This window comes from Puntigrus tetrazona, chromosome 15 (assembly GCF_018831695.1).
Source record: "Puntigrus tetrazona isolate hp1 chromosome 15, ASM1883169v1, whole genome shotgun sequence".
In the NCBI taxonomy this organism is placed as follows: Eukaryota; Metazoa; Chordata; class Actinopteri; order Cypriniformes; family Cyprinidae; genus Puntigrus; species Puntigrus tetrazona.
Window position 1 is genome coordinate 19,705,504 of NC_056713.1, and position 14,758 is coordinate 19,720,261.

The 14,758-nt window shown below is 39.9% G+C and overlaps 1 protein-coding gene across 1 annotated transcript in view; it reads right to left on the bottom strand.

Moving 5' to 3' along the window:
* Nucleotides 1-773: 773 nt before the first annotated feature.
* Nucleotides 774-14,758, bottom strand: part of LOC122358692 (IgGFc-binding protein) — a 38,418-nt gene continuing 24,433 nt past the window's right edge. Inside the window, exons 31-49 of the mRNA XM_043258544.1 lie at nucleotides 14,118-14,682; nucleotides 13,601-14,019; nucleotides 12,924-13,103; nucleotides 12,184-12,754; nucleotides 10,923-11,188; nucleotides 10,174-10,512; nucleotides 9,454-10,036; nucleotides 9,147-9,346; nucleotides 8,960-9,035; nucleotides 8,528-8,856; nucleotides 7,090-7,666; nucleotides 6,416-7,008; nucleotides 5,229-5,793; nucleotides 4,213-4,808; nucleotides 3,102-3,663; nucleotides 2,702-2,901; nucleotides 1,631-2,011; nucleotides 1,182-1,468; nucleotides 774-1,056 (exon numbers count right to left, since the gene is read on the bottom strand). Of these exons, the coding sequence (XP_043114479.1) occupies nucleotides 1,050-1,056; nucleotides 1,182-1,468; nucleotides 1,631-2,011; nucleotides 2,702-2,901; nucleotides 3,102-3,663; nucleotides 4,213-4,808; nucleotides 5,229-5,793; nucleotides 6,416-7,008; nucleotides 7,090-7,666; nucleotides 8,528-8,856; nucleotides 8,960-9,035; nucleotides 9,147-9,346; nucleotides 9,454-10,036; nucleotides 10,174-10,512; nucleotides 10,923-11,188; nucleotides 12,184-12,754; nucleotides 12,924-13,103; nucleotides 13,601-14,019; nucleotides 14,118-14,682 (7,296 nt within the window). The 3' untranslated portion in view covers nucleotides 774-1,049. The remainder of the gene's footprint in view (nucleotides 1,057-1,181; nucleotides 1,469-1,630; nucleotides 2,012-2,701; nucleotides 2,902-3,101; nucleotides 3,664-4,212; nucleotides 4,809-5,228; nucleotides 5,794-6,415; nucleotides 7,009-7,089; nucleotides 7,667-8,527; nucleotides 8,857-8,959; nucleotides 9,036-9,146; nucleotides 9,347-9,453; nucleotides 10,037-10,173; nucleotides 10,513-10,922; nucleotides 11,189-12,183; nucleotides 12,755-12,923; nucleotides 13,104-13,600; nucleotides 14,020-14,117; nucleotides 14,683-14,758) is intronic.

The window sequence follows — 14,758 nt, forward strand, 5'->3', positions numbered from 1 at the left end:
ATGATAATATAGAAGTTAAGACACTACAGAATTATTTAGTACAATTAAAGCCCTAATACCTGATCTATTTTATGCAGCTACAGTGATTTGTCAAGTCAACTAAAAAAACATTTATTTGGTATACTAGTATGAAACTTAAAAACTTAACTTAAACAAAAAAACAAAAAAAAAAGTAATTTAGTCTAATGTATTGTCAGAGGATTTGGTTCAAAATAAGTCAAACTAACTATTTTACAAAGCTGCCCCAAGTATCAACTTTCTTAAAACCCCTGTGCATCATTTCTTGCTTCTGAACTTACTTTCAAAAGTTTTTTGGATTCTCTAGGCAGATTTACTGAAGTCGCACACACACACTTCTGTATAACACCAATTAATTATTCTGGAATTAGATGCAACAATCTCAAAGGTGAGGGGTTTGATGTCAGAGCAGAAGCTAGATCTGCCCGACCATCTATGATCTCACAGAAGTTACACCAAGATTTCATTTTGATTTTGTCCATGAGGTGTTGTGTCTTTCTTGGATGATTTTTAACTAGACTTATTTACATCAGTGCAGATTCAATTATTTAATCTGCATTTCATTCCTTGTGCGTCTTACTTCCAGCACTACATCAAGTACAGGGCCTGACAATGTGGACAAAAATTAGGCAACATATTGATATTTTCTATGGTATATGTATGATGGTTTATCATTGGTTGATGCACAAAGTCCCAGTACATGGCATATCTAATCAACTTTAGAAAAAAAAAAAACCACCACAAAGTTTTAGAAGTAGGTTTCAGAAATGTATTTTAAATGTGCACAATTTCAATTCATAAAAAGTGCAGTTACAAATTCAGACTAAAACATTATGTAGAAATAGTTTTAAACCTGTTATAAAGTACCATATTAAACACCAACATTAAGTACAATTTACAATTCATTAGATTCCATTATAAAGTAATATTTGGGCTAGCAAACTAAAAGCATGAAAGGACTAACAGGCAAATTAAATGTAGATTTCCTTTATTAGACCATAATCTGTGGTATCAAAATCTTCTCAGGTTTATTACACACTGTAATAAAAACATAAGAAAAGATAAGCCAATGCCATTCAATTGTTTTGCAATGTCCATAATGGAAGTACAGTTATATACATTGTATAATGGTTTTATTGCAACTATGCATACAATACACTTACCATGTAAAGAAGTCTTCAGCCTGCCAGGACGCAGCAACTAGAGACATCCCAGTGGAGTTCCTCCCATCAGAAGTTATCAAATCATCTGCAGGGTCTCCATTAAAGTTTCCACAGGCTCCACATACTTTGTTTGTCAGGTCTCTGCTTACGGATAACACAACGCTTTCATCTAGGGAGTAAGTCAGTTTCATGGTAGACATCATCTTGATGATCACAGCCTCATTTTGGTATGAGATTGACAACCCCTCTTTAGGTATGATGGGATATGAGACTTTAATTCCATTCACCTGTTTTAATGAGAGATACATTCTCACAACATCATTTTTATATGATTTGAAGCAATCTTAAGAATATGAAATGGTTAAGTAGTGTGTGTGTTTTTTTGGTACATTTAAAAAGAAATTAACTGCACTGTATAATATTTAAAAAAAAATAAAAATTCCACTGACCCAGCTGTGCCTGTGATTGTTGACCGTGATGATCATGTCCTGGAAGAAGATATGGACCATTGTCACATGACCAGAATCATTCCTGGCACATGCACGTACATCTAACACCACACGGAACCAGTCAGGAGACTCTTGATCACATAAGAGAGCCATTTGATAGGCTCCCGGCCACCCCACCATCCCTTTTACACCATCAAAGGACTGCAACTGGTCACTGGCATTAAATACACAGTGGCCTTGATCGGTGTAACAATCTCTTTGGCCATTTTGAACTTCACAGAGCTCTTCTCGGCCACAGGTATGGCTCACACACTCCAGCAGCCCAGTGGCACGACACACACACTTTCTGTCGCAGGTGTCAGTCACTAAGACTTCTCCAACCTAGATGGAAAGAGTGGAGAGAAATAAAAATAACTTTTTTTTTTTTTTTTTTTTTTTTTTTCTATGAATAAAATTAAAACGAACAAAACCCCACATTCATTTTTTTTTTTTTTTAAACAATTTTTAAACTGAAAAACTATGCACACATTAACATTTAAGTTCGATACCTGTAGCAGGCATCAAATGACCCTAGTGATTGCCATTTTTTGTGTTTAGCATCTGCAGTCACCAACACTGGTTTCTGGAATTACTCCATTTAGGAATCATACCAATGCAGTGATGCAGTGTCATCTGAGGGCCCGAAGACCACAGGCATCCAACAAAAGGTCAAACATCTTTGGCCTTGCCCCTCACACAGATTTCACCCATTTCTGGATTGAATTGAATCTTTTCATAATGTTATGCACTCCAGATAATGAGATTTGCATAGCCTTTACAATTTGACATTGTGGAATACTTCAATAACATTCTTCAATCTTTTTTTACACACTTTCAAAAATTGGAGAGCCTCTGCTAGTTTCAGAGACTGAGGTCAACATGATTTTGCAAAGAAAGACATGATCCTGGATCAACGTATACAAAAATATACTTGTCTCAAAGCATGTAGCAAAAAGAAAAGTGGATAAGCTTATTAACCATGATCATTTTCATTACTCACTATCAAGATTTATGAAAAGCAATAACGTTTACCCTTAAATATTTGCCATTATGGACGCATCCACAGTCTCTCACAGACACACACGCATCACCATCTGAGACCCAGCCTTCGTCACACTGACAGCCTTCCATGCAAATGTCTGGGCAGTTAATGGACCTGCTGAGGCTGGCACAGGTGTTGGCACAGTTATTAGAGCACTGTGCATAGTGACTGTTGGCTGGACAGTTCGTTGCTAAAAAAAAAAAAAAAAAAACTTTTTTGGTAACGTTTCAAAAAGTCAAACTTTCATATATTCTGGATTCCTTATATGTAAAACAAACATTTCAAACATTTGTTTTAACTTTGATTAGAGCTTGAAAGTGAAAAATTCTGTAAAATATTTAAGATCTATTTATTAATTAAACCCTTTTAATCTTAAAAGGGTAAACTTACGGCAGAAGGAACTATTTCTCCATGGCATGATTTGCACCCCGGCTTGTTGGCAGGTGATGGCATAAGCTTGAAGATTTTCACACAGCATCGCTCCGTCTCCATCCATGACACACATGTCAAATACACAGTTAATCACATATTGCTCAGGATTCACCTGATCATGACAGGCACTGAAGGGACCAGCAGCAGCTGCCATGAGACCACAGGCATCACTTCTGCGGTATCTCTTAGCTTTCATTTGATTGTACTGCTGCGGGGAACTTTTATCTCCACACTGAACTCCAGTTGCTGGTAATGCCCATGCCTGTCCAAACACACTGACACTGGCACTGTGTGTGCCATTAGGCAACAAGAAGTCATCTGTATTATTGCCATTGTAGTTGCCACACAGGCCACACATGTGGCCTTGATAGCTGGAGGGTACATAGACTTCTGCGTGGTAATAGGCATCATACAGAACTTTCAAGCCAAAGTCAGTTTGCACTTTTACACTTTGACCAACCTTGTTAATGGTGACTTGATTTCCCAAAGCTGAAGGGAGGGTGACATATTCATTATTCACCTGTGAAAGAACCAACAGCAACATTTCATCTTAAATTATTATACTTGCCTTGTGCATTTTATGCATTTTTCTTCCTTTTCAATATTTCTTGCGCAATTTCTTAATGTACTGTAATATACTTATACTGTACTGTTTGAAAAGTTGAGTTGGTAAGTCTTTTTTATTGCTCACCAAGAGTGCATTTGATCAGACACAGTATAACAGTGAAATTACTAAATATTAAATATTTTAAAACAGTATTACTGTAATGGCAAAGATAAATTTTCAGTAGTCATTACTCCAGTTTTTTCACATCTTTCAAAAAATTATCCAATATGTAGATTTAGAAATGAGAAACCTATCAAATCACCAGCCGATTAGCTTAAGATTTGTTGACAAAAAGTTCAAAAACATTTTAAATGTGTATCAGGTTTTACAAGGAACCATTTATTCAAAATAAGTGACATTACATGTTGCAGAAGATTACCATTATCTTTGCAGTATAAGAGTTTCAATTTCTCAAGGAAAAAAAAAAAAAAAAACAACTGAAGCAAAACTAGAAAGACTTACGATGACTTTCGAGCGTTCACCTCGTCTGACGGTAATTGTCAGGTTGTAGACAGTCACAGTCAAGGTCTTGATGATAGAAACCTTTGTGTTTTTTATCTGCTCATTCTGTGTGTCCACAGAAAAATTCAACAGCTGTCCTCCAGCCCGGTCACATACCTTGGCAAGCGTATAAACACATGTGCCTTGAAAGTCAAACCTCCTGCCATCAAAAGAAGTGTAGTGAGGGTCACCAGTGGCCACACATCTTCCATAACTGACAGGGTGGCATCCTAAAACTCCATCCACCACCCCGCAAGCTTCTCCTGGACTACAACTTGATGCCTGGCAGGAAACCGTTCCATTTTCTCCACACACGCATCGCTCCAAGCACTGCTCATTGACGTAAAACATCTGCAGTTTGTTGTAATAGCGTCCTCGATAGAAGCAGCCACATTCTGCTTGTGGTACACAGGTTTGGCCGCTCAGGATGTAACCCTGATCACACTGGCAGGCCTCAGCACAGGGTCTGCTGCAGTTGTGTGCAGAAATATTAACACAGGTCTCCGTACAGCCTGGAGCACAGAGGTTGTAGTGGCTGTGTGGTGGGCAGGATGGAGCTGTAATAGATTGGAGATTATCTTTTGATTTAAATGTCAATATTAAACATAATATTACTTAATCCTGAATGTATAGTTCACCAAAAAGTGAAAAATTTGCTCGTTCTAAATCTGCAAGCCTTTTTCTTTTTCATTGAAAATTTTTACAATACAGTACAGTGCCACAGAACGTTTCAAAAGTTATCCTTAAATATAAAAAATTACAAGGACCCAAAAAAAAAAAAAAAAAAAAAAAAAAAAAAAAACTAATACTTTGAATTGGCAAAATATCTGTATTTTAAATTTAAGTTTCACATTTTAGTTACACAAGTTAGCATTAAACACTAACTAGTTAAATTTAGCTTAAAGTGTGTGTTGAAAACATGAGCTCCTGGGGTGCTGGGAGTTAGTTTTATTTATACGTAAAAAATTTTTACTTACGGCAGAAAGTGGTATTTCTCCACGGGTGAACAGTGATATTTAGACTCTGACAAGCAGATGCGTAGGCTGCCACCGCTGCACACAACACAATCTGGTGTCCTTGAAAAGTGCAGGTGTCAAATATGCAATCCTCCAGGTAAGATCCAGGATCGATCTGCTTGTGACATTCTCTAAAAGGCCCTGTCCGGTTTGTGAGGATCTCACAATAGCGCTGTGCATTCTCTCTCTGGTTTGCAGTGCAGGTTGAGCATCCAGCACCAAGACAACCAGCTGAGGAACAGCCAGGTGCTTCAGCAACCTGCCAGCTACGTCCCAGACTACTGGCATTGGGTGCTATCATACCATTGTGCATTGCCCCATCATCCTGAACACCACCGTTGAAGTTTCCACAAAGTCCACAAACAGCACCACTGTAATTGTCACGTAAAGTGACCCTCACCACACTGGACCAGTCAAAGGTCACCTGGAGACCAAAGCTGGTCTTCACAACAGCAATATTTCCGCTGCGGAAAACTAAAAATACATCTTGCAGCAAAAAAGGAAGCTCTGCTAGTTGGCCATCAAACTAAGAGAGAAAGTAAAAGGCAGAAGAAAGGAAAAACCTCAATGCTTAGCTTTTACTGTACAATAGTTATTAATATGAAGTTGAGTATTAATTAATTATTAACTAAAGTTGTCCAAATTAAGTTCTTAGTGGTGCATATAACCAACCAAATTAGGTTTTTATGGTAGGACTTTTACAAAATATCTTCATGGAACATGATCTTTACTTAATATCATAATTATAAATTTTTCTCTTATGCCAAAAGTCATTCTGACCCATAATGACTTGTTGGATCTTACTGCAAAACGCACCAGTGATACTCATGACTTGTTTTGTGGTCCAGGTTGATAATTGAGAGGCCAAACTTGTAATGTTCCTTCTTCCTTGTCTTATTGTCATTTGCAATAAGACTTCAGCAGTTTTATAACACCATCTACTTGCACCATGAAACTCAAAGTAGTACAGCAAGTAGTATTTTAGCATGATTAGCCATGCTAGCCTAAAATACTGTTTGCTGTGCTACTCAATGTCTTGCTAGTGTGTTAACCGAAAATAAACAGACATTACTTTTTTCTTAAACCTGATATAAGAAATGATTATAATTATAAGGTTCAGAAAGCATATTCTGTGAGACTGTACTCACCAGTAATCGATATGGATGTTCTCTGGTTAGTGTGATGGTCAATCCATTCACAGTCACATTAACAGTCTTGGGAAAGCTCACTGCACTGCTCAAACGGTGATCATTCTGAATGGTCACATTAAAGGGTACCAGACCATCTTTATCAATGCACAGGGCAGCCAACTGATACATACATGTGCCCTGGAAGTCAAAATGGAGGCCGTCAAATGTGCTGTAATGTGGGTCTCCTGTCGCTACACATACGGCGGAGCTCATTGCTTGGCAGACACGACTTCCATTAATGACCATGCAGCTCTCATCAGGGGAACAAGACGATTCATGACAAACTACCAAACTTTGATCACATTTACAAAGCTGATGACATTTTTCATCAACCCAGAAGGTTTGGCCTTGTTGGTAGTAGGCGCCTTCGTAGAAGCAGCCACATTGATTTGTGGGCACACAAACACCAGCGCTGAGGACAAATCCGCTGTTACACACACAGGCTTCCACACAGGTCTCACTGCAGTTTAGCTGCTGATTTGGGTAAGGGCATGTCGCTGGACACGGAGATGCACAGGCCTCATAATGACTGTTGGACGGGCAATTCATAGCTGTTCAAGAACAAAAAGGTTAATGGTTAAAGAAGTTAAGAGAACAAAAATGCACCCTTATGAAAGGTATATCAAACTTACAGCAATTAAATCTCTCTCTCCAATCTGTAATGACAACACCCTCTTGACGACACTGATAGGCGTATGTCTCCAGAGCGTCACAGAGTAGTTCTCGGTCTCCATTATTGAAGCACAGATCGTACACACAGCCCTGTTGGAACGCCTGTGGGTTCACTTTAGCATGACATGCACTAAAAACACTCTGGGCTGTAGATGTCAGGATACCACAGAAAGTGTTTGTTTCGTAGAGGGCACGTAGATCAGGAGAGCAAACAGTGCAATTGGTCTCACAGCCATCGTTACATGCTGATGTGACCCTGTCTTCTGCTCTCCAGCTCTTTGTCCACTGGTACAGACTTGGCAGAAGATTTAGAGCAGGGTCTCTCAGCTCATCTCCACTATTACCATTGAAATTTCCACACAAGCCACACACAAGTCCATAGTAACTACTGGGAAGCTGCAGAAAAACTCTTGAGTTCCAGTTGAAAGAGACACGCAGACCAAAATCAGTTTCCAAAAGAGCAACATTGCCACTCTGTCGTACTCTCACACGGCCATCATGAAGATCAAGTGGAAGATAAAACTGTAAACCATTCACCTTTCAGAAGAAATTCAGAATCATTAAATCATATCACCCTTAAGACCTTTCTTCATCTTAAGAACATAAATTGAGATTTTTTTTAAATTTGAGTGCTTTCTGACCCTGCATAGGCAGCATGACAGTCCTACCACAATCAATGAACAGAACTGCAGTAAGGTCACTGTTGACAGTCCATGTTACACCAGTGGTTAAACTAATTTTACAAAACCGTAAGAACACTTTGGGCAAAAAAAAAACAAAAAAACTAAAATAACCTTTCTCCCACGTGGGTGCAGCCAACATTGAACTCTTTGTTGTGACACTCAAAATGACGCTCAAGGGTGACACAGAGGAGAAGGATTGTTGAATAAGTTATTTTAGCTTTATTTAATAGCTTCATAAAATTACGGTTCAACCATTGATGTCACATGGACCATTTTAACCATGTCCTTACCATGTTTGTGTTCCTTCATTTTAACAGGTTTGAAATGAAGAGTGAGCAATAGAATTTTCATTTTTGGGTGAACTAATCTTTTAACAACTAGGCTGATTAAATGAAAATGTCTGATTTAAGTGCAGGGAGAAATGGTTACATCCCAATAAATCAGGCAAAATATATTTGACATTCCAAATGTGATTAAAAAAAAAAAAAGTTGGCTTTGTATAATATACTACAGGGAAAATATTGAAATGAAGCAATAGTATTTGTTTTGTTTATGCTGAAACATGTTTTAAAACCAACAGGTGTAATTTAAAGGTAAAGCATTAAAAACTTGCAGAAATGCACATTTCCAAACAAAGTAGTGGTGATGGCCCTGAACGAGTATAATATTAATGAGACATTTGTAAATAACATTTGTAAATAAAGTCATTCATTACCATGATTCGTCCAGTCTGGTTCTTCACTAAAGTTAGGGTTTTGCCATATATAGTAACCTCCACCTCCCGCACATAAGAAACATCAGGATTACCACGGTTTTCATTGCTCTGAGTTACTGAGAAAGGCACCAGTCCACTCAGATTCCCAACGGTCTTAGACAAAACATATCCGCAGGTGCCCTGGAAGTCATATTTGTAGCCATCAAAGGTGTGGTAGTGCGTATCACCCCATGCCAAGCATGTGCTGTTGTACTGAGGCACACACACTGCCTTGCCATGTTGAGAGCGGCATGTCTCTTTCTCTCTACAGTGGAGGTCTCTGCAAGAATCTGTAGACAGAAAACACAGGGGGGAAAAAAAGAAAAGGAAAAAAAACCCCACATATTTAATAAGAGATTAAGAAAATGCTCTTTGCCTTCAGAAAAATCTTACCCTCACAGGAGAGTCCCTTCCCTGGATCACACCGACACATCTGCTTATACATTTCCAGGTAAACCAACTCTCCAGCCTGAAAACACAATGTGACAGTACAAAAGCCAATGCATATGGACATTCACAGAAAAGCTAGGATGTTTGTCCATTCAAAATCACCAGGGTAAACTCAAAGCCATCACTCCACCTTAAACGTGCGTCCCTGATCATAGCACCCACACTGTTGGTGTTCAACGCACTGCTGGCCATCAAACAGATAACCATTGTCACAAGCACAGCCCTCTCTGCAGGTTTTAAGACACTTGACTACTGCAGTCAGACCAGGGCAGGCAGCAGAGCAGACATCTGCACATGGCTCATAATGACTGTGAGCAGGACATGACATTGCTAGAATACAGTGATAGACAAATTTGATTAGTAATGTATTTTAAGACATAGGTCACTTGCGTTTCAGTCAGTGATAGATAATTGATGCTTAACATCCAAAAACTTACGGCAGAAAGAGTCCGTCCTCCAGTTTTGGACAATGACCCCAGCTCTGCGACAACTAAAAGCATACCTTGCCACACTGTCACAGACCACCTTGCTGTTGCCATCAGAAGCACAGGCATCAAAGACACAGTCACTGTGATAAGCAGAGCAGTTCACCACAGCATGACAGACAGAAAACGGCCCGTTGGGGTCAATCAGAACTCCACAGTAGGGAGGCTTCTCAAAGATTGCTTTAAGTTGGGGATTACAGTCCAGACATGTACCGTTTTCACATCCGTCGTCACACACGGCTCCAGGGACGTTCACTTTCCAGGCTCTCCTAAATACATTGACGTCCTGTGTTATATTGCCATCTGGGAGCCGGAAGTCATTGGAAGGGTCTCCATCAAAGTCACCGCAGATTCCATAGATCTTGCGGCGGTAATTTCCAGGGATGGTAACCGTGACATAGCTGGAAAGGTCATGGGTCACTTTGAGACCAAAGCCAGTTGTGATGACATAGTTAACGCCATCTTTATAGGCCTGGACCAAGGAGCCATTTAAACTCTTTGAACTGTATGGAAGGTTAGTCAGAACTCCATTGACCTGTGGGAATGGTGTTGTGTTAGGATCATACAGTAAATAATAATAATAATAAAAAAAAAAAGGTTAAGCAGAACTAAAAACCTGCAAATCATAAGACATTAAAGAAGCTTCACTGAAGATCAACTTTAGTACTTTACCAATATTTGGGGCTCATTTTGACTTAAGATGAAGGTACTGCCGTAGACTGTTAAGGAGACTTGCTTGGTAACTGAGACTTTACGATTACTATTGGGCCACAATCTCTCATTCACTGCCTGGATGGAGAAAGGGGTCAGGTTGGTTTGTTCCAGGCCAAAGGTTTGTGACAGAATGTAAGTACAGGTTCCCTGGAAATCAAAGCTCAGCCCATCATAGGACACATAGTGCGGGTCTCCAGCAGCTTCACAAGTGGCATGACTGATTGGCTGGCATCTGCGAATGCCGTCCACCAACCCACACCTCTCATAGGGGCCACAAGACAACTTATTGCAGAATACCTGAGGGAAAAAAAAAAAAAAAAAAAAAACAACAATTATATAGCCAGCAACAGAAAGCCATGAGAACTTTGTTACTATAAAGCAGTTGTGCCCACCCCTGTTCCTGGAGATCTACCTTTCAACAAAGTTTGAATCAAACCCTGATCAAGGAGAACTTGATAATTTAAGGCAGATATGTTGAAGCAGGGTTGGAACTCTACTCTGCAGATGGGTAAATCTGCAGGAAAAGTGTTGTATACTACTTCTATACAGAATAAAAAAAAACCCCAACAAAATGCGCATATAGACTGAACTTGAGAAATCATTTCATTGCTCTTTTGAAATATAACTGAGAAACTCAGAAATCAGTCATGAGACAGATTTCTTAAGTCTTATTCTAAAAGTATAACATTAATTTATTGTTGTTATACCTGGCCATTGGGTGAACAAGTGCACACCTCCTCACAATTTCTGCCAGGATAGAACTGTTGGTAAAGCAAGTAGTAGCGGTTGCCATAGAGACACCCACACTGAGAGAGGGGGACACAGCGGTCCCCACTCCTGATGTAGCCCTCATCACACACGCAGCCCTCTATACAGGGGCTACGACAGCCAGCTGGAGGAGCCAAATTATGACAGGTGACTTCACAACCAGAGCCACAGAGCTCATAGTGGCTGTGGATGGGACATTGAACACCTAACAAAACAAAAGACATGTGACTGGTTGAGTTCTGTCACCGCAGCAGGCGCAGTGATATACAACTCCTGAAAACAGCCAGCTTGCACAGGAACTGCATCTTGCAAGCTAAGAAGCATTTCCACAGGCGCTGCATAATATCACTGTCTGCTGTGCCCATGATAAAGCAGCAAACTACATTACACCAGAATGAGAGTATAGTTCCTAATATTGGCCTACAATAAAAAAAAGTTCCAAAATAGGTAAAAAAAAGTGGAGTAATCCTTCAAGGATTCCCACAGCAGCAGAATATTGTTGTCAGTCATATATTTGGTATTGACAAGCATAATGTCTTTACAGATGCGAGTTTCTTGTTTACGTCTTGTTTGTCTTGTTTACGCAGCAGCTTGCAGTTGTGTTAAGAATTCTTTCTGAATGGACGTAAACCGAAGTAAAAAAATGGCAACGTCCATAAAACTGAAAGTCTTAATCACTTTCTGAAACAAGATTCCAGTTTACCCACGAGTTCTTCAAACATTTACCGACAACAGCATTTAAATTTGGGTGGAGAACGGAGCATTTGAAGCAGCGTGCGCAGAACAAAACTGATGGGAGCAGTTCCAGTGGTAAACTAATGGGATTAAATTTAATTTCTCCTTAACTGTACAAAAAAAACACACACCGCATATGGTAGACACGCATCCAGGCCTGTGTTCAGAGAATATGGTTGGGAGTCCTGAAAATTTACAGGCGTGAGTTCAGTTACAGTTGTCACACCCATTATTAACCAAACTGTGTGTGAATTTAACTTTAAGAAAAATACAGGATTGACAACCGTATTGTGCTGCAGTAAACGTGGCCTAATACTCGTATGCTAAAATGTTCAAACATCCTTCTACCCATATAGTGCCATGAAGGTCTACACCATTGATACAAAAATCTTGTGCATTAACAATATTGCCATGCATATAGTTTCTCAGAAAGGTTTAGGTATAATTGCCCAGGGTTTCTCTCACCACAGAATTCAGCAGTTCTCCAGGGACTGATGGTCCTTTTCGTCGCCTGACAGGCAGATACATATGCCGTTATGGCCTGGCATAGTATATCTCTCCTTCCGTTATACAAACAGACATCGTAAACACAACCCTCAAAAAAACGAGCAGGGTTTAATACGGTTTGACAGTCCCTGAAAGGCCCCTGCGGGTCTCGCAGCAGCCCACAGAAATCAGACGTCTCATAGAGACTCCTTCTGGTCGGGTCGCAAACCTGACAACTGTTTGTGCAGCCATGGACACAGTCTGGGATCTCAGCTACACTCCAGCTGGCACCAAACTGCATCGGTCCTGAAGCAGGTACTGTTGTACCTCTGACAAACAAATCATCTTCTGGATTTCCATTGTAGTTTCCACAGAGGCCACAGACGGCACCCATGTAGGTGCTGGGAACGGTGACTGTAGCAAAGCTGTTCCAATCAAACGTGACTCTGAGACCAAAAGAGGTTTGAACGACAGCAGACCAGCCACTTCTGAAAACAGAAACCTGACCTTCAGTAAGATGGAGGGGAAGGTTCACCAGCTCTCCATTGACCTAAAAAAGAAAATAAAAATTTGATATGCATATATATATATAAAAAAATATAAATTTCTTAAAATTAAATGAGCTTCATGGACCGCTATATATATATTAAAAAAAAAAAAAAAAAAAAAAAAAAACAACAGTTTGCCAGATGTTTACAAAAAAAATGCAACAAACTTACAGTAACAAAACCGCTGTATTCTCTATCAATGACAATGGTGATATTATATATTCTGATTTTCAGTAATTTGGTGAACGACACCACTTTGCTTCCCCGAAAGTCATTATGCACCAGCACTTCAAAGGGAACCAGTCCAGGATCTGAGACATTAAGCCCAACCAACTGATACATACAGTTGCCCTAAAGGAAGAAAACAATCAGCCTTGTTGAATATATGCAAGGAATTTACAAAAAAAAAAAACACATTACAAATGTCTTCTAGGAGTGCAACGCACAAATCATACAGTTCACTGCCATTTTCCAAAATGAAGAGATCACCCTTATTCCCTTTTTAATGGAGACTTCAGCAAGCAGTATATGTGCATGTTTAGTTGTTTGAAATTCACTTGTCAAAGGGAGCAACAGAATTTTCCTCATCTTGTTCAGCGGTTCATGTGACAACGCAGCATGATGTACATCAGATGCTGCTGCACATTTAAATGTCATAATGTTTGATTTGGAAAATGACCAGGAACCGTACAATACACGATAGGTGTATTGTTAAACTCCTACATTAAGGTTTGACTTCATATTTTTCATATTTCCCCCTCTATTATTGGCTTTTCATCCACAACAACAACAACAAAAAAAAACATTATATAGAAATCGCAGTTCCCCCTTGGTGTTAACAATAGTACCTGGAAGTCAAAGTATTTTCCGTCAAATGTGTAGTAGTGGGGGTCGCCCAGTGCCATACAGGTGCTTTGGGAGACAGGATAACAGCCCCTAATCCCATTCTCCACCCGGCAGTGCTCTCCTTCCCCACAGCCTTTGTCTTGGCATTCCAGATGTCCACCCTCCATGGAGCAATGACAAAGCCTCTGACAAGTATCATCTGCCCAGAAAGACTCTCCAGCAGGAACGTAGTGTCCATTGTAGGAACAGCCACATTGGGTTGAAGATACACATTCAGATCCACTCAGAATGAAACCAGGATCACAAGAGCATGTTTCGACACAGGGTAAAGTGCAGTTCACAGGAGACCTGAGGTCCATGCAGGTAAAAGGGCACGCGCTACCACAAAATTGATAATGGCTGTTCTCTGGGCATCTGTAGGCTGAAGACACAGATGCACGAATTAAGTGTGCATGTGTGCGGGGTGACATGATCAGAACAAATACATTAAACTGCACTATTATCTACAAAATTACTCACAACAATTGGTCGCTTCTCTCCAGTTGGTTAGCTTTACCCCAATGTGCTGACATGCACTTGCATAGACCTTTAAGACCTTACATAAGTAGTTTCTGTGCCCATCTGTCATACAAACATCATACATGCAGTTCTGAATGTAAATACTTGGATCAATAACAGAATGGCACAGAGTAAATGGCGCCATCATTAGGAGTCCACAATAGTTTTCGCCTTTCCATTGCTTAAGCGCTTCAGCATCACATCCAATATCCCCAACAAGATCTCTACAGCCCTTATCCAATGTTAAATTGTGAACTCTCCAACTCTGACCAAATTCTGTTGCACTGGGAGCCAGGGTGTTTGAAGGCATGGTGAAATCATCATTGGGATCACCGTTGAAGTTGCCACAGAGCCCACTGACTTTGTTCATGAAGGCAGTGGGCAGAGAGACCATGAGATAGTGGTTCCAGTCATATTGCACACTCAGCCCAAAAGAAAACAGGATGGTGATGAAGCTGCCAGACTGGAACATGGACACCCCGACATCATCAAGAACCACAGGAAGGCTCCACAAACTCTGACCAATCTGCACAAACCATAATTAGCTTTATATAGTGACAAATACATTGAATTGGCATTTCACATTGACACAAAAGTTAAAC